Source organism: Micromesistius poutassou (assembly GCF_964030765.1).
Source record: "Micromesistius poutassou genome assembly, chromosome: 9".
In the NCBI taxonomy this organism is placed as follows: Eukaryota; Metazoa; Chordata; class Actinopteri; order Gadiformes; family Gadidae; genus Micromesistius; species Micromesistius poutassou.
In genome coordinates this window covers 4,548,528-4,568,052 of record NC_140279.1, presented here as the reverse complement: position 1 = coordinate 4,568,052, position 19,525 = coordinate 4,548,528, and the positions used below count along the sequence as shown (strand labels likewise).

At 44.6% G+C, this 19,525-nt stretch overlaps 3 protein-coding genes across 3 annotated transcripts in view; 1 reads left to right on the top strand and 2 right to left on the bottom strand.

The window, feature by feature from the left end:
- tbl1xr1a (TBL1X/Y related 1a) overlaps positions 1–2,394 on the top strand; it is a 31,933-nt gene extending 29,539 nt beyond the window's left edge. The window contains 1 exon segment of the mRNA XM_084473409.1: positions 12–2,394. Coding sequence (XP_084329535.1) covers positions 12–38 — 27 coding nt within the window. The 3' untranslated portion in view covers positions 39–2,394.
- Positions 2,395–7,866: 5,472 nt separating this feature from the next.
- LOC311353629 (spindle assembly abnormal protein 6 homolog) lies at positions 7,867–10,728 on the bottom strand (the record flags this gene model as incomplete). Its single annotated transcript, XM_084473536.1, has 8 exons — positions 7,867–8,304; positions 8,435–8,526; positions 8,611–8,714; positions 8,953–9,062; positions 9,501–9,582; positions 9,943–10,122; positions 10,313–10,402; positions 10,684–10,728. 8 exons carry the CDS (start codon positions 10,726–10,728, stop codon positions 8,249–8,251), a joined length of 759 nt encoding a protein of 252 aa, XP_084329662.1. The 3' UTR covers positions 7,867–8,248.
- A 1,086-nt stretch (positions 10,729–11,814) lies between these two features.
- Positions 11,815–19,290, bottom strand: LOC311352689 (spindle assembly abnormal protein 6 homolog). The gene is made up of 16 exons (XM_084472487.1): positions 18,894–19,290; positions 18,310–18,370; positions 17,796–17,875; positions 17,560–17,664; positions 17,193–17,361; positions 16,650–16,727; positions 16,002–16,121; positions 15,194–15,385; positions 14,490–14,684; positions 14,129–14,218; positions 13,700–13,879; positions 13,258–13,339; positions 12,698–12,807; positions 12,330–12,433; positions 12,154–12,245; positions 11,815–12,023 (listed from the first exon to the last, which is right to left on the bottom strand). The coding sequence occupies exons 1-16, from the start codon at positions 18,953–18,955 to the stop codon at positions 11,968–11,970; spliced, it is 1,776 nt and encodes a 591-aa protein (XP_084328613.1). The 5' UTR covers positions 18,956–19,290; the 3' UTR covers positions 11,815–11,967.
- Between the last annotated feature and the right edge of the window lie 235 nt (positions 19,291–19,525).

The following is a 19,525-nucleotide window of genomic DNA, read 5'->3' as shown; positions in this document are numbered from 1 at the left end:
CTGTCTCCTAGGTGTGCGTATTAGACCTGCGGAAATAGTCTCGCTTGCTGCTGCTCCTTTGGAAGCCATGGACCGACCATGAATGTGTACATAGCCAAAATGACTGTCCCTGGCCCGTTCCCCGCGCACTACTCGCGCTCACCGCCACCGCAGGCCCCGCCCACCGCAGGCCCCGCCCACCACCACAGGCCCCGCCCACCAATGGACAGACAGGAAGCAAGGGGGGGGGGGGAGGGGGGGAACGGGAACAGGAAGCAAAGCACCCTGACACAGCAGGTCCACCACACAGAGCCAACGGTTAAACAGAGAGGATGGACAGACAGAACGGCTGGGACTGACGGACGGAGGCACACGAGCGCTCCTTCTTCCTCTCCGATCGGTGCAGTGACTCTAACAGAGACGCAAGAAGAGATGCGGTTGGAAAAATTACAACAAAAAAAAAACCCAAAAGACAAAAAAATAACAGATCCGTATATGTACCAAAATTTGGAGGCTATTTTGCTTTTTTTTTAAAAATCTTTAAAGAATGCTCCTCTTCATCATCAACCCCCCCCCCCCCCCCCCCCCCCCCACCCACCCCTAAAAAAAAAACAAGGTATGATCATTTTGGTTGAGTTGGATGTCATTGTTGACGGCATATCAACTTCACCGTTCAGGAGGGTAGTTGGACTATGTGTGTTTCTCAATTGCTGGTTACATATTTCAATAGGTTTGTTTTTGTTTTGTTGGTCAGGTCAGAGTTACAATAAGGCGAGGGGCACATGGCGACCTAACACGATGCTACACTTTAAACAATCACCCTTTCACACTTCAGAGAAGGACAAGGCCGGCATACACGACTTTTCTTTACTTCACATTGTTGACAGCCCCCCCAAAAGTGACACCATCCCGCTCTGGAGGGCAGAGCAGCGGTGTGTCGCTCAGAGCCCGGAGCCCGTGGTTTGGTGCTCAGAGGGCACTTGTTGACAGACTGAAACTAGGTTAAAAGCTGTCTTTGGATGAGGTCTCCCTGCGCGCTGTGTCGTTGATCAGCTGAGCAGTTCTGCTGGAGAGACGTGACTTTTTGGATAGTAAAACGGAACACAAGCGGCACGTTGTGTCCGTGTGCCACTTGTGGCTAGGCAGCCAAACTCTGCTTTCAGTCCTTTTCCCTAAGCATGTCGGAAACAAGAATAACATAGACCCACGCTGGCCTTGACACTTGTTCCCTGCTTGTCGGATAGCAAACTGAAAGCAGCGTCAGTTGTCCGACACCTGTGGGTGTGCCACGGCATTACCTAACGTTCCTGGAAACTGCCGTTCTTGACAAGGGCAGGCTGGCACTCAGACGTTACAAAGGAGGTTGTTTGGTTTCATAACTGCCAAAATAATGTAATGCTTTCTCATCCGCAGCAAATCATGTACTGAGCCAAAAAAAAACCTTTTTTGTTATTGATCAGCCTGAGGAACGAAGCAAACTTGTGACTGAACCCACACCGCATTAGCTCGTCACCCCATCCCTCGTAACAAGGAAACCAAATCATTTGCGTTAATCAAAACGTGTTTTGTTTTATTTGTTTTTTTCTAAAGTTGCTAGTTTTTGTGCTCATTTGGGTTTTCCACTAAAAACAGAAAAGGAGACAAATTCAGGGGGAGGGGTGTTGAGGGGTGTAGACAGCTGGTCAACAGGAGCCATTCTACCTGAACGACGACACATGGACACATTTGGTCGAACATTTGTTCAGGTCGCCCTCACACAGCATAACCAGGGCAGGTGGGCTTTCTCTATTCAGGAGATCAGGGCCGGGTGTTGATCGGGGAGGGGCTGTGTACGTGAGTGTGCCTGTGTAAACGCAACCAAAAGATTTATTGGATTATAATCTGATTGTTGATGAAAGTTTGTCATCTTGCAGTGACAGTGCAGCACTTTGGTTGTCTGAGAAAATGTGGATTCAGACACACCGCTCAATTCTTGAAGAAATGAACTCGCAATTTGCCTTGTGGCTCTACAGGTATGTTTCATTTAAAGGAATCAACCACATAGCCCTTAGCCCCTGAGCATGACGGTGTCACAGTCAATTTAATTGCCACAAAACAAGATTCAACTATTTCACCAGTGTTGCATCATCTGACCATTGACTATTCTTAGACCTCATTTTGGCCTCATTACTGCTCACATTTTATTACAATGTCCCTTCCTGACCAGACATTTTTTAAATAACTTTTAAAGTACGATTTTAAAAAGCAAAAATGTGTTTGTAATTTCTTTGTAGATTGAAAAAAGTCAAATTGTTGAGAATTGATCAGAAGTCATTTGTTCCATACTTTTGTTACTTATGGAACAGTGTAAAGGTTGACTCGGTAATTACTCAGCTGGAAGTATTTTGTAATTAAAATGAATAAAAAGTAAAAAAAGATGCCATTTTGCCTGTAATTGTGTTTCTAAGAAGCAGAATTCCACATTTGACCACACACCTCATGAGGGGTTGACTTTAGTGCTTTAAAACATTTCCCCTCATTACTCATGCTCTTAGAAAAATAAACTGCATACTTGTGGCTTGCAAAAACAGCTGAGCTTGTTTTATGTTCCAAGAAACCCCTGTTAATTATATTATTCCTTTACTCTGAAAGCACTTCAGTCAACAGTTTAAAGATTGTCAAATTATTAAATGTGCGGAAGAAAATTATTTTCTTTTGTAAAAATGAATGAGAAACAGTGTTGACAGGACATTGCTGAGTCAACCTTTACCGAGTCTCCCCGTCAAATAACAGCGTTTCAGTCCGGCTCCATCCCCGTCTCCCCTGCCCCCCCTTTATGTTAAATCAGATCGATCTGCTGCCATTTCAATCGGATCAGTAAAAAAAAAGTTCAGAATAAAATATATTTTGATATTAATTGTTTGTCGTTGCCCTTTTCTGATGTGTGTGACATTTATTTAAACGACTTGCAAGCCAAAATTAAATTTCTTAACTGCTCTAAGCCTATATTTAGAAAAGTGTTGCCCACATTAGTGAGGGTGGCTACAGCTACATCAGTGGTTCTCAAACTTTTTACCATGAGTACCACCTTAGAAATGATTTGGCTCTCCAAGTACCACCGGAATTAAAATAAAGTTTACAAAGAAGGCATTAATATTAATAATATGATTTATTATTCACATAACTTTACTTGACTGAACAACCAACTGTAGACTATGTAAACTCATGTATTGTATTTAAACACTTGCAACGAGACAATACTAACAACAGGTCAGAATATAATGTTTAGGTGCTATGCTTACATCTCAAACGCCTCTGGTTCTTCCACTTCCACGTCAATATTAAGTACAACTGCGAAATGGAAGAGAAATGGATTGTTGCCCGCGATTGTTGCCCGGGGTTGTCTGCGTCGGGTTTGTTGAGAAGGAATTGGGAACCGCGACATGGAGGAGAAAAGGATTGTTGCCCAGGATTGTCTGTCAGAGCCCCGCTAAACGCTGCCCATTGCCCGGGGTTGTCTCCTGCTGGAGCCCCAAATGGGAGCTTTATGCAAGCTTGCGTTATTGTGTTGCATGTTATGCTCCATAACACCAACAGCAGAATGGTTATCCAAATAACAAAGAACACTTGGTAACCTGGTCCCGTATGACGTCATACGGGACCGGAAGCCAAATCAAAGCGGCTAGGGGAACTCAACTTAATGTTAGAAAACCTCATAAAGTGAAATTTTCATGCCATGGGACCTTTAACTTATTCAGGATTGCTTGTCTTTTGCATGGTTCGGGATGCCAGCGATGATGGTGATGCACTTTTTAACTCATAACCATGACTTTTTATCTCATTATTATGACTTTTTTATCTCACAATTTCGACTTTTTATCTCATAATTTCGACTTTTTATCTCATTATTATGACTTTTTATCTCATAATTTCGACTTTTTATCTCATAATTATGACTTACAATGGGGATTTTATTTTTTTTATCAAGGAAGAGTTTTCATCTTTTTTTTTTTTTTTACTGGCGGGAATGGGCTTCCATTCAAAACACGCACCGAAGCCGACCGAAGCAAGCCTATGTTGAGAGTCGGATCAACGACAGCGACACGATCTGGACATAAGGACTTTTTTTTCGAAGAAGAGGAAAGTAAGCCAGAGTTGCCCAAGTTTTCCATTGAATGGCCAAACAGCTAAATTACGTTCTTCCATGGCCAAACACAGCCAGCTTTTCTGATAAGAATGTTAGCACCCTTATGAGACATTCTCTGGCATTAGCAATATTCAAAGTCACAAATATCAAATATTCGTGCCTAATAGCCTACTTTGTTGTATAAAAAACCTAGCCTATATATCATCAAGACATGTAAACGTTTTCAATGGCTGTTAATATATATATATATATATATATATATATATATATATATATAGGCCCTATATATATAATAATAAAATATATATATAAATAACATAATAGTAGTCAGTAATTGCAGACCATGCCAGCTCCAAGGAAAATCAATGAAAGAGGGAGATCATTTTAAATCTAAAAACATGGTAAAATGCACCAGAATGCGGGAAATTGCATCTACTTATTTCAAAATTTTTCTGGGGGAGGACCCCCAGACCCCCCCGTCAAAATATGTCCCCCCCACTCTCGAAAAGCTGATGACGCCCTTGAATGTATTAGACTGTTTATAGACTGTTATTGTACTCTCAATGTAATATTGTCATGATCTGTGTGAATTTCATTACACCACACTGTAATTGTTATGTTTTTGTTACACAGGTTAGCCTTGACCAGCCTTGATCATCGGCCATTGACCATCGTTGTACACCGGTGACATATTTTGAAAAGTGCCTGCTCGGTGCTGAGCCGCCCCTACTTCCAGTGGCAAAGAGAGCCACATATTGAATTTGTGAATGAAACGGCGGATGACTACAGTGGGCCCAGGAGGGAATTCCAAATGCTGCTTGAAGTAATGTGTTACTGTAAAGTATTTTACTTTTCTACTGTTCTGGTTATTTAGTTTATCTTTAAGCCACCCTATCAATTACTTTTCCCCTGTTCTGGTTATGTAGTTTCTCTTTAAGCCACCATATCAAATGACTTTTCCCCTGTGCTCTGCTTTACAGACTCCTAATGATGGCGATTCAGGGAACCCTCGGGCTCTTTGAGGGACGCCCGAATGACTTTTTTTTTTCTTTTGACCGTCATGCCCTGGAGCATCGGAAGTACTACAATGTGGTGTCCCACGGTGGCCCTGGGCCCAGGTCCATTAACAGGGCTGTTTACATGCTCATGTGTGGCCAGTCAGCGCCCCTCAGTGACCTCGACATAGGGGTGCTGCTCGATGAGGAGAAAGGGGGGAAAACTGCAACAGGTGACGTTAATGAAATTCTGTCGTGTGTTGCAATGATAAAGTAAAGACAAGTTACTTCAGAGGATGTCTTATTTTGTTTTTCATATAAAGATGTAGATATTTGCATTATTGCACAGCATACCAACACAGCAAATTGAAGACAAAGCTTTTTTTTTTCTCTTTGTTAATTTTGAAAAGTTGAAGGCGTGTCACACTGAGGAGGACCTGCAGAGCTGGAAGGGATCCTGTGGGGACCGGGTCTCGGACTGCGGGGTGCCCACATAATTACACAGCAACGTTGCATGAGGTGCCACAGGTCACTGAGCGGGTGGTGGCCAACTACTGTTTCCATCGGTAAGAAAAAATGAAAATACCATAACATACTATGGAGTGTAGTGGCAGAGTGCATCAGCTCTATGAGAAATGATCAAGGAGACAACCCCATTATGTGGAGTTAAGATCTTTATTGAACACCGATAGTAACATCGTTTCAAACACAGAACCGTTGGATGATTGAGGGGAACAGTGTGCTTCTATTGGTCGAGGGACAACCAACAGAACATTGAGGACGCAGTCGTGTCTTTCCACCATAAGGTGAGCAGAATAAAAACTAAAAAAGATACAGAAACAAACGAGGGACACACAAAATTTGGATTTGAATAAGGGGGGGGGGGTATTCATTTTGTTGCATCCAATACAAAGTGTACTTCTGTTCTCCCTGCAAGTCGTTTTTTAATAATGAACAAAAAAAAATGTTTAAAAAGAGGCAACTTCAGTGGCTTCAACCTCTCCATTCATGGAGAGATTGTCTATCCCAGTCTATCCCATGCACAACTGTACATCATTATAATACATTGCAGTGCTTGCAATAAGACAAACAATTTAATGGTTTATCTTTTTATTCGCGAATCCAGAGATGTACTTGTTAGAGAGAGAGAGAGCGAGAGAGAGAGAGAGAGAGAGCGAGCATTGCACTGCACTGCACGAGTGACAAAGAGACAATATATGGGTAAGGTGGGAGTTGAATTTCCATTTGCCCATTTTGGACAGCAAGAAGATTTAATGAATTTCCCTCAAATCTAGTGCCGCTCCAGATGTGGAGATCAGCCACAGGTCTTTGACACCCCAGTTCCAATTATCCAGCAGTTACCCAAGATGTACGTTCTTGCATAATGTGAAAGTCTAGCCGGAAGAGTACAATTTAAATTGTTCGCCAAAAGATAAATAGTCAATGTCAAAATATATATTTTTGACTCTTATGTAGAGGCATTTATATTGAGACACAAAATACATTTAATAAAACAGTAAACAAAACTAAATGACGGGAAAGAGATTCCAGAGACATACTGCTTTGGACCGGTACATTGGTGACCTTATAAAAAAAAAAAAAAATAGTAGAAGTCGATGTGTGGTAATGGCTGGAGGAAAACAAAAATCCCAACTGGGGCATCTCCAGTAACATTCCACCCTTCCCTCTGGCAGCGGCCCTTTAGATCTGAATGTGAGAGAACAGACACATTAACAACAGACAGTACTCCTGTTAGACAGGGCTCATACCACGGCTGCTGCTGCCACTCAAAGTGGACATCACTTAAATTACCTGCAGCTCAAACAAGGCTAGTGAGAGGAACGCAAGACAATTTACTGCTTACGCAAAACTGTTATTTATGAGGTATCAAGATGTTTGGTCCCGTGCTCTCTAGGTGGAGACTAGATGTATGTAGCCTATAAGGTTATAGGCCGAATTTGGTTAAAATTCTGCCTCTGCTGGCCCACAACTAGATCGTCTCGTTGTCTCATCACACGCTTTATAAGTTAATTAGGGACCATTCGGAATTTATGGGTCACCCAACATTTTTTTGTCTGAAACAGCAACATTTCAAAGTTCTTAAAAAAAAAGTGTGTTTGGCCCCCCCCCACCCCACCCCCATGATGAACCACACCTGACCCTTCCCCCTTAATCACAGGCATGTTATCAACAACGAGCCAGGGCCCGGTTTCCCTAAACATTCTTAAAGCCTTCTTAATGCTACGTCATTCGTAACCTCTAGCCTACTTTAAGTTCTACCTTAACATCACGTGTTTCCCGAAACGTTCTTTGCAACGAATCTCTTTCGTAGCTTATGTCGTTCCTTGGTAAGGTTGGTCTGAAGCGCTCGTAGAACCTTCTTATCTCTACCGTAGGGATGTTGCTCCTGACACTGGTCGCCGCCACTACAGTAACCTTTAGAAATCCCTGTTGCGCATGGAACTGCCACATTGGCAGTGTCGTGTTTCACCAATATAATATACAGTAGCCTACATATATAGGCTACGGTACAGCAAATGAGGTCAGCAGGTATGCTAAAATTGTATTGTGGGCGGGGCTGGACCTTTCTAGGCAGGGCTGGTCGTACAGCCACGCCTTCCCGCAGGCGTTAGCTTCTTGATTTTCAAGCAGCTTTTAATGTCTAATCACTTACACCTGGTGGTACAAATAATCCAATCACTTCTGTCCATCATGCACAGAATAAATTCAAATAGCTAACAAAAGGGATTGTTAGCAAAACATGCCAGGTCAGAGGTCAGTTTAATAATCCTTTAATTTGGTTCAGATATCCAAATGACCAAGTTGAATGGAAGGGATGCATAACAGAATGTTATTGCTATGATCATTTGACACTTTATTATGGAACTTGGCCTCACACAATTAAATCCATTTTAAAATGTAAAACTGAAAGTAAAACATTGAGATAACTTCAAATATGATAAAAAATTTTAATGTGGTGGATAAATTAAGACATGACACTTTTTGCACATGCAAGTAAATATAACAAAAAATTTGTAAAAGACCCAACAGGACGCTACTGAAAACATGACAACATTAAAACCATTTTAAAAAGGAGGAAATACAAATATAAATAAAGGGAGCACCATAAGCAGCCATGGTTAAAAGACTATGCAGAGAAGTATGCTGAAGGTATGGTCTGCTTCGTCGGGCGTGCAGGGAACTCTAGAAACAAGAATAAAAACGTTGTTTTACAAGAAAACAGTAAATACCAAACCAAGATTCCCCCCCGATAGCCAGTTCAACAGTTGAATCTAGTACTGCTTCAGAGCACAGTGCTGCCTGCATAGGTCACCTCTGGAGGGCAGGTTGGACAGCAGGCCGTACAGAGGAATGCTGTCTTCTCTCCTCTCGAAGTACTTGGCGTCCAAGCCGCCGGACTCCACCCTGGACCCAAAGAAGGAGGATATGACTACGACTGTTCTTTATCAAGACATAACGAGGCATACCTCACATAGCCGTGCGACTTACAGTTTATGGGGTGGTGGTGGCAGAGTGCGCTGGTCAGGAGGAAGGAAATCCGGAGCGTCTGCATGAGAGAAGCCCGTCTTGGGAGCCATGGGGTAAAACTGGGCCTTTGGTACAATGGAGGAAGTCAACATGGCTGAAATGAGCCATACAGCAGCAGGAGAGTCAACCCACCAGTAGATGGTCAACAAAAGCTGATCCTAGGGTCATTCTGTCCATGCAGTTTAATAGGAAAATATGTATACAACACGTACAATACACACACACACACACACACACACACACACACACACACACACACACACACACACACACACACACACACACACACACACACCCACCCACCCTCGGGCCTGCAGTGGTGGACAAGGTCGAGGGGGTCTGGAAGGTCTCTGGAGAAGGGGGCTTCCTCAAGAGCTGCTTTTCATTCAGCTGCTTGTTCAACCAACCGATGACTGAGGCATAACACAGAAAGACACTTAAAAAAAACTTAGCACAATTGGTCGGAAGGGCTTTTCAAAGCAAGATTGACATCATCTGCCAAGCCCTCCTCACAGTTCAACCCTGATGGAAAATCGTTTGTCTTAAAAGAGACAAGGAGCTAGCATACTGGCTCGAAGCAAATTGTAAATCAAATTGTAAATCTTCACAATCAGCTCAGCTAGTTCCATCAATAATAATGACATAACTGCCATTTTATCCTCACTTGGGGCTGAAGTCCATCAGCCCCATTTACTTCCATCTCTGCGTGAGGAGACAAAAACTACATTATATAATTCAACTGATCATTTTAGGAACAACTGTTCCTTCTGATTTTGAGAGCTACTGCTGCAGCTATGGTTGGCTCCTTTAAGGTGACAGTCAGAAGAACATAGTAACTCATCGTTTCTCACCATTCTCATTGGTCTTCAGCACCTCTTTGCTCTCATTAAGCTTCTCGATGGTCGTCTCCAGCTGCTCCTTCAGCTTGGAGACCTGCCAATCAAAACAGATGACTTTAACATGACACGTTAACAGCTTGCAACCGAGTCAGAACCTCACTACAAAACAAAAAACACCCGATGAAGAACAATGCTTCTTTAATGATTAAAACTTGAAGAACCAAGTTCATTGACACCATCTCCCCCACTGATAACACCAACACTTATACTAACATTAACACTAATAAAAGATACTAACACTAACAATACTCACCCATATAAACACGAATTATAACACTAATAACAATACTAACACTAACAAGCGTCCTAACACTTGAGTCCTTGAGTTTGAAAGGCCACAGACAGACAGACAGACAGACATTTTATTATTATTAACCACAACCCTAACACCCACCTGCTCATCCTTGTGCGTGAGCTGCTGCTGTGCGTCCTGCAGCAGTCTCCGGACCGTCTGCAGCTTCTCGGCGGTGTCCTGCACCACCTTCTCCTGGGACACCGTCACTGAGTTCTTCACCTTGATCTTCTCCGCCAGCATCCGCCCGTCCGCCTGCAGCTTCTTGATGATGCCGTTGGCCTCGTGGGGGGAAATGGGAAGGAGCTTTTATTGACACACACACACACACACACACACACACACACACACACACACACACACACACACACACACACACACACACACACCACCACCCCCCCCCCCACCCCCCCCCCTTATTTGGGCGAGTGCGTGTGTGTGTCATGAGATGTCTGATCATGACTCCGCCCACCTTTTTCTGCTCCTCCGACAGCGATTTGACCGTTGATTCCAGCTTCTTTATTTGATGGTCTTTAGATTCAATGTTCCCTTCCATCGTCTCCTAATGAAATAAATGAATCAAAATATAACCGTGGCACACCGTTTCTTCCTTTATTTCTTGAACTCCAACGTTACGTAGTGCAGAATTTAAATGCACTTGCTAATACTTTTTGCATGCATGGTAAATATTTTATTGTTTCAACAAGGAACTATTAAAACAATAACAACATTTCACGAGGTCTGAGCAACCGTGACGGCGACGACGACGGCCAAACGGGTCTGACCCGAGTGTGCGACATTGCCCCCCCCCCCCCCAGACGCCCCCAGACGCCCCCTGCGTACCTTCTGCTGCTGGGTGGCCTCCAGCACCTCCCGGGTGCGGCCCATCAGCTGGTGGAGACTAGATGTATGTAGCCTATAAGGTTATAGGCCGAATTTGGTTAAAATTCTGCCTCTGCTGGCCCACAACTAGATCGTCTCGTTGTCTCATCACACGCTTTATAAGTTAATTAGGGACCATTCGGAATTTATGGGTCACCCAACATTTTTTTGTCTGAAACAGCAACATTTCAAAGTTCTTAAAAAAAAAGTGTGTTTGGCCCCCCCCCACCCCACCCCCATGATGAACCACACCTGACCCTTCCCCCTTAATCACAGGCATGTTATCAACAACGAGCCAGGGCCCGGTTTCCCTAAACATTCTTAAAGCCTTCTTAATGCTACGTCATTCGTAACCTCTAGCCTACTTTAAGTTCTACCTTAACATCACGTGTTTCCCGAAACGTTCTTTGCAACGAATCTCTTTCGTAGCTTATGTCGTTCCTTGGTAAGGTTGGTCTGAAGCGCTCGTAGAACCTTCTTATCTCTACCGTAGTGATGTTGCTCCTGACACTGGTCGCCGCCACTACAGTAACCTTTAGAAATCCCTGTTGCGCATGGAACTGCCACATTGGCAGTGTCGTGTTTCACCAATATAATATACAGTAGCCTACATATATAGGCTACGGTACAGCAAATGAGGTCAGCAGGTATGCTAAAATTGTATTGTGGGCGGGGCTGGACCTTTCTAGGCAGGGCTGGTCGTACAGCCACGCCTTCCCGCAGGCGTTAGCTTCTTGATTTTCAAGCAGCTTTTAATGTCTAATCACTTACACCTGGTGGTACAAATAATCCAATCACTTCTGTCCATCATGCACAGAATAAATTCAAATAGCTAACAAAAGGGATTGTTAGCAAAACATGCCAGGTCAGAGGTCAGTTTAATAATCCTTTAATTTGGTTCAGATATCCAAATGACCAAGTTGAATGGAAGGGATGCATAACAGAATGTTATTGCTATGATCATTTGACACTTTATTATGGAACTTGGCCTCACACAATTAAATCCATTTTAAAATGTAAAACTGAAAGTAAAACATTGAGATAACTTCAAATATGATAAAAAATTTTAATGTGGTGGATAAATTAAGACATGACACTTTTTGCACATGCAAGTAAATATAACAAAAAATTTGTAAAAGACCCAACAGGACGCTACTGAAAACATGACAACATTAAAACCATTTTAAAAAGGAGGAAATACAAATATAAATAAAGGGAGCACCATAAGCAGCCATGGTTAAAAGACTATGCAGAGAAGTATGCTGAAGGTATGGTCTGCTTCGTCGGGCGTGCAGGGAACTCTAGAAACAAGAATAAAAACGTTGTTTTACAAGAAAACAGTAAATACCAAACCAAGATTCCCCCCCGATAGCCAGTTCAACAGTTGAATCTAGTACTGCTTCAGAGCACAGTGCTGCCTGCATAGGTCACCTCTGGAGGGCAGGTTGGACAGCAGGCCGTACAGAGGAATGCTGTCTTCTCTCCTCTCGAAGTACTTGGCGTCCAAGCCGCCGGACTCCACCCTGGACCCAAAGAAGGAGGATATGACTACGACTGTTCTTTATCAAGACATAACGAGGCATACCTCACATAGCCGTGCGACTTACAGTTTATGGGGTGGTGGTGGCAGAGTGCGCTGGTCAGGAGGAAGGAAATCCGGAGCGTCTGCATGAGAGAAGCCCGTCTTGGGAGCCATGGGGTAAAACTGGGCCTTTGGTACAATGGAGGAAGTCAACATGGCTGAAATGAGCCATACAGCAGCAGGAGAGTCAACCCATCAGTAGATGGTCAACAAAAGCTGATCCTAGGGTCATTCTGTCCATGCAGTTTAATAGGAAAATATGTATACAATACGTACAATACACACACACACACACACACACACACACACACACACACACACACACACACACACACACACACACACACACACACACACACACACACACACACACACACACACACACACACACACCCTCGGGCCTGCAGTGGTGGACAAGGTCGAGGGGGTCTGGAAGGTCTCTGGAGAAGGGGGCTTCCTCAAGAGCTGCTTTTCATTCAGCTGCTTGTTCAACCAACCGATGACTGAGGCATAACACAGAAAGACACTTAAAAAAAACTTAGCACAATTGGTCGGAAGGGCTTTTCAAAGCAAGATTGACATCATCTGCCAAGCCCTCCTCACAGTTCAACCCTGATGGAAAATCGTTTGTCTTAAAAGAGACAAGGAGCTAGCATACTGGCTCGAAGCAAATTGTAAATCAAATTGTAAATCAAATTGTAAATCTTCACAATCAGCTCAGCTAGTTCCATCAATAATAATGACATAACTGCCATTTTATCCTCACTTGGGGCTGAAGTCCATCAGCCCCATTTACTTCCATCTCTGCGTGAGGAGACAAAAACTACATTATATAATTCAACTGATCATTTTAGGAACAACTGTTCCTTCTGATTTTGAGAGCTACTGCTGCAGCTATGGTTGGCTCCTTTAAGGTGACAGTCAGAAGAACATAGTAACTCATCGTTTCTCACCATTCTCATTGGTCTTCAGCACCTCTTTGCTCTCATTAAGCTTCTCGATGGTCGTCTCCAGCTGCTCCTTCAGCTTGGAGACCTGCCAATCAAAACAGATGACTTTAACATGACACGTTAACAGCTTGCAACCGAGTCAGAACCTCACTACAAAACAAAAAACACCCGATGAAGAACAATGCTTCTTTAATGATTAAAACTTGAAGAACCAAGTTCATTGACACCATCTCCCCCACTGATAACACCAACACTTATACTAACATTAACACTAATAAAAGATACTAACACTAACAATACTCACCCATATAAACACGAATTATAACACTAATAACAATACTAACACTAACAAGCGTCCTAACACTTGAGTCCTTGAGTTTGAAAGGCCACAGACAGACAGACAGACAGACATTTTATTATTATTAACCACAACCCTAACACCCACCTGCTCATCCTTGTGCGTGAGCTGCTGCTGTGCGTCCTGCAGCAGTCTCCGGACCGTCTGCAGCTTCTCGGCGGTGTCCTGCACCACCTTCTCCTGGGACACCGTCACTGAGTTCTTCACCTTGATCTTCTCCGCCAGCATCCGCCCGTCCGCCTGCAGCTTCTTGATGATGCCGTTGGCCTCGTGGGGGGAAATGGGAAGGAGCTTTTATTGACACACACACACACACACACACACACACACACACACACACACACACACACACACACACACACACACACACACACACACACACACACACACACACACACACACACACACACACACACACATACACATACACACACCACCACCCCCCCCCCACCCCCCCCCCTTATTTGGGCAAGTGCGTGTGTGTGTCATGAGATGTCTGATCATGACTCCGCCCACCTTTTTCTGCTCCTCCGACAGCGATTTGACTGTTGATTCCAGCTTCTTTATTTGATGGTCTTTAGATTCAATGTTCCCTTCCATCGTCTCCTAATGAAATAAATGAATCAAAATATAACCGTGGCACACCGTTTCTTCCTTTATTTCTTGAACTCCAACGTTACGTAGTGCAGAATTTAAATGCACTTGCTAATACTTTTTGCATGCATGGTAAATATTTTATTGTTTCAACAAGGAACTATTAAAACAATAACAACATTTCACGAGGTCTGAGCAACCGTGACGGCGACGACGACGGCCAAACGGGTCTGACCCGAGTGTGCGACATTGCCCCCCCCCCCCCCAGACGCCCCCTGCGTACCTTCTGCTGCTGGGTGGCCTCCAGCACCTCCCGGGTGCGGCCCATCAGCTGCTCCTTGTCCTTCACCTCCTGCTCCAGCACGGCCAGCCGCGTCTGCAGCTGGCCCATGCTGCGCTCCTTGTCGTGGAGCTCCGTGTCCAGGGTGCCGTTCTCCCGCCGCAGGGAGGAGACCTGCTGCTTGGCCCGCTGGGACTCCTGGGGGGGGGGGAGGGGGGAGGGGGGGGTTTAGAGGAGGTGGTCCTGATGCTATCCGCCCGGGTGCAGACCCCAGCCCCAGCCACTACTAGTGGGGCTGGCAGTAGCTCAGGAGTTAGAGCGGGGTTGGCAGGTAACGGCAAGATTGCTAGTTCAAGCCCCCCGGGCGTCTCCTCCTAGCCGAGTGTCCCTGAGCAAGGCACCTCACCCTAACTGCTCCCGACAGCGCTGGCTGACGCCTTGCGTGGCTGACGCCGCCGTGGGAAACGTGCGCATGAATGGGTGCATGTCAGGCAATGTTGTAAAGCGCTTTGGGTGGCCCCTGGTTACAAAACAGCACTACATAAATGCAGACCATTTACCATCCACTACTAATCACTGTGATGAGTTCACTGGGGGGCGTTGATATTACGGGCAGATGTTGGTGAAAGCGAGGCGTGGGGGAGACGTCGGGGGTTGTGAGGGGGGGGAGGGGGGGGGGGGGTTGTGCAGCAGGGAGAGGGACCCACCTCTTCAGCGCTGGCCAACTTGATCTTGAGGTCGCGGAGGGCCGACTCGTTCTTGTAGCGTCGCTCCGTCAGCTCCCGGGTGGACGCCTCCAGCTCCGCCAGGCGGCTCTGCAGCTGCTGGCTGCTGCGCTGGTGGCTGCCCTCCAGCTCGTGGCGGATCTGCTCTGTCTGCTGCTGGAGCCGGCCCTGGATCTACGGGGGCGTGGGGGGGGGACTGGTCAGTGTTGAGGGCCCATGCTGCTGCTGCTGCTGCTGCTGCTGTGAGGGGGGGGGGGGGGCCCGCTCTTCTGAGAGGAACCCATGCACACAGGCACTCACAGTACTGCTGTAACCTTTCTCCTCTCTATTCCCTTTAGTTGAAGTTGAAAGCAATCACTTTGTTCAACACAAGTTAATGGTGTGCTCACTTAATTCTTCCCTCTCAACTAATAAACATAATTAGTATGTTTGTATTTTTAATTGTTACATGCAGTGCGTTGAGCATCCACTTGTCGCCTCCCCCCCCCAGCATAGTACAGATTTGGTTTCCTTTACATCGTAGATTAACCTGTCCTCTCCCTTCCCGTGTTCCTATCCTCAAGTATTGTGTGGTCAGTGTGTCGTCACAGAGCTCATTAAACACCCATGTTCCACCTGTACCTGTTGTTTAAACAACCGTCTCATTTTGATCATTTGCCCTGTACTTGCTTACGTTTACCTCCCTCGTACCACCTAGACAAGAGGGTAAACGTAAAACCCATATACACCACAAGCAGATTCCCATCTTGTACAGTACGTTGAAAAGCCATATTGATTGTAAAAGAGTAACCTCCAGAGCTTTTTCTCTCTCTGACATGAGGTCCTGTGAGTGGCGGCTGGAGAGTGACGTCGTCTGGCTGGTCCATTCTGAACGCAGCTTGTCCAACTCTTTGGTTTTCTCCGCAAGAGTCTAGAGACAAAACACAATGATAGAGAGAAGCTGATTTATTTATATTGCACCTTTCATACAGGACAAAGCAGCCCAAGGGTCGGATTATTTTAAAAAGATGATTGTAGATAATGGATATCCTGTCATATCTAGTGATAGCAACGGATACTAGTTCAGAGAAATCTCATGTAAATGGTGTAGTGGCTTTGTTTGCCTATAAAGAGTAATGAAGTACTGCAATTTGATCTCAGCACGGGTGAACTGGTTTGAACATAAGACAGACATTCCACCTCCTCTTTTGTCATAACCAACTGACTGAAAGGATTTGTCATTTGGAGCGCATGTCTCAATTAAAGTTGCTACACTATCGTTGGCCCGTTCTCAGTTAAAACGTCACATTAAGTTGGTTCTCAAATTTAAAATCATTAAAACAATATTATTATTCATCAGAGGTCTAACATTCAGCAAAACAGCATTGATCAAAAGAGAAAGCGGTTGGACAGTTGAACACATGATTCTGATCTGTGTCCCAGAAGGTGAGCCGTATACCTGCTGGGCGTAGGCCAGCTGTCTAGAGAGGTCCTCTTCAGTCTTCTTCAGCTTCATCTCCAGAGACTGCTTGTCCTCCTGAAAGGAAAAGACAATCTGCATCCTTTCAGATGATCATAATTCAAGCATTTATTGCTTGAATTTATTTTCATTTATTGCGCTCCTTAAAAACAAGGTACTCAAAATCGTTTGAATTTTGTTTGATATAACTTGCCATTTCCCTGACTCTTTTTCTTCGTCCTTTTGTATATCCTTTAGATTTGATCACAATCTTAATTTAATATTCTTTCCCTGAAGTGTTTTGGTCGTGCAATTATCCTTTGAGGGCCTCATTGAAAAACAAATCCATGGTCGCAATCGGGCATCCAAGTGTAAATAAAGGGTTGATGAACCGAGGACACTTTGAAGACATTCAACAGGAGCGGTGACTGATCCATGTTAAGAAGAGAAACGGCACAAGGGGAACCCCAATGTACTTCCTGGTTCAACAGCTCCCGTAAACACAAGGGTGCAGGCGTAGCAGCTCGTCCTCAAGCGGCTTACCTTCAGCGATGAAAGGCATGTTGCCAGGTAATCCTTGACCTCCTTGTCGGAACCCTGAAGCAGCTTCAGGGACAGGTGGTTGAGGTGTTTGAAGGCGTTGGTCTCCACCACGCTGAAGTGGGCCGCGCTGTCGTGCAGCGACGACTGGCACGCCAGGTGCAGCAGGAATCTGTTGGCACGTCAACGAAAGGGACTCGCTAGAGACTCATGGCGAGGCAGCAGGTGGAAACTACAACACGATCTAACAGAGTCATTAAGCAACAGACAGGGTTATGGATTGGTTTCTACAGACGCAAGAACGCTTTTGGCTTTACAAAATCAGACCAAAATTGTGAATGGACCAGGAGGTCGTCTTTGCTGTACACACCTCGGACTCTCCTTCTCTTGTTCGGACAAGCAGAGATGAAGCAAGTCAATAAACTTCTGGGGAAACGAGGCAAAGTCGATCAACAGCCCCTGTTGCACCTTCAAACTAGTGGGGTGGGGGGGGGGGGGGGGGAAGAAGCACCATGAGCAATGATGGCAGCACTATGAAAGGCTACTCTGGGGTAGACGGCTTCCAAGTTCCTACACGAAGGCCTACCAAGAGGCTCGAACACATACCTCTGGTAGTCCTCCTCAGATATGGAGAGGCTGTACAGAAAGTAGGGGTCCACGTCATCTGTGAGCCTTACAACGAGATCCTACCAATTAAAATGGCAGGAAGGTTAGCTGGCATCCACATAATGGCAATGAAACGTTCTCTTTTATGTATGCATCATCGTATAGTGTTGAGTAGTCGCATACAAAGAGGATTTGATCATGTGAGGTAGGACATGTTTGGTATTAGTCATTTATTCAATGACTAGTGAATAGCGATCCTGTTGCCCCTCACTTCTTAAATTCTGACAAATGTTCTTACAGGCCATTTCACCCAAAGCGCTACAGTTGTAAGGCATTTCAACTAATAAAACAGTTGCAACGGCATTGGACATCTGTGTATCCTACACAGGAAGTACTTTGTACATTCACTTCGAACACAGGCAGTCTGAAGGATGTGATTGGCTGTGATCAAAGTAAACTAAGTCCCAAAGTAAGCAGAGTTCAAATGCAAGGAAATGTTACAACGTGCACTTACTCTTTTGTAGACTGGGTTTGATGTCACCCGAAGGTCAATATTGACCCGGATATTGGCTTTTCTGAAAGTTATGACACATGACATTAAGAGTGTAAATTAAGGTGATCTGAACAAATTGTAAAAAACGTACTACCACCAATTCCTTATGATAGGATCTGGTATGTTTTGCAAGCTGTGATTAGATAGTAAAGCAAACCTTCAAAACATTAAGTCATTCCACTTAGATCACCTAGAAAGGTTCAACGTGGAGTTCTTATTGATCAGCCTAGTTGAAGACTTCCCCGAGGAAGCACCTTTCAGGTGACGGCATCGCGTGTATTTAAACACACAGGCAGTGGCAGCTAGTGATACCATTGTGAAGAGTCCCGAGCACTTAACACACGTTAAATGACGCATACGTACATATGAACACGTTAGCGTATTGTATATGTACATGAGTCATCTAACGTGTATGAGTCCTCTAACGTGTCTTTAAAGAGATTGTATAAAAAAAAGTCAGAGATTGTATTATATACATGTGTGGGCCGCATATTACTTCAGCCTCCGGTGTATTGTTAGCAGGTAGCAAACGCTCGCATGCTTACCTTTCCTCGCAATCTTTGCACTTCACGTAAACCTGTAAACGTTTATTGAAAAGTGTTTCCATTGCTATTAAGTGATGCGTTTTCTGTTTAAAAAACAACGTTTATGCTAATGACAGGCGTTTCACAAAAGGAGCCGAAGAACCTCCATAACAAGTTGACGTTTGGAGTTGATTTCACGTTTGGCGCTTTACAGCCGCGGACGGAAACAGCGAACAGGAGCGCTTGACCACTTTAACTGAGTAACTTGGCCGGGCGGGCGAGAGTCTGAACGGGCTGACAATACCGTCAAAAAGTGTTTGCCCCATCAACCCTGTATATTATGATTAACATAAATTATGTTTAGGAAGATCTTTATGATATATGACATACATATGAGTTCGTTTATTTTTAGTCACGTGACAGCCAACTGACTAGACCAATTTTACAAGCGTACAGTTCTGTCCGGGGCGTGGCTTCATCAGATGCAACGATGTGACCACTAGATGGGGCAGTTCTAGGCCGTCAACTGGTGTCTGTTCTCCCCATTCGACCAGTCATCAGAGTGTACAGTACTAACTAAGCATAGGAAATCATTTTGCGTAAATTATAAACAGGCCGTAATATTGTTGCAATGCAACACGTTTAGGACTGGG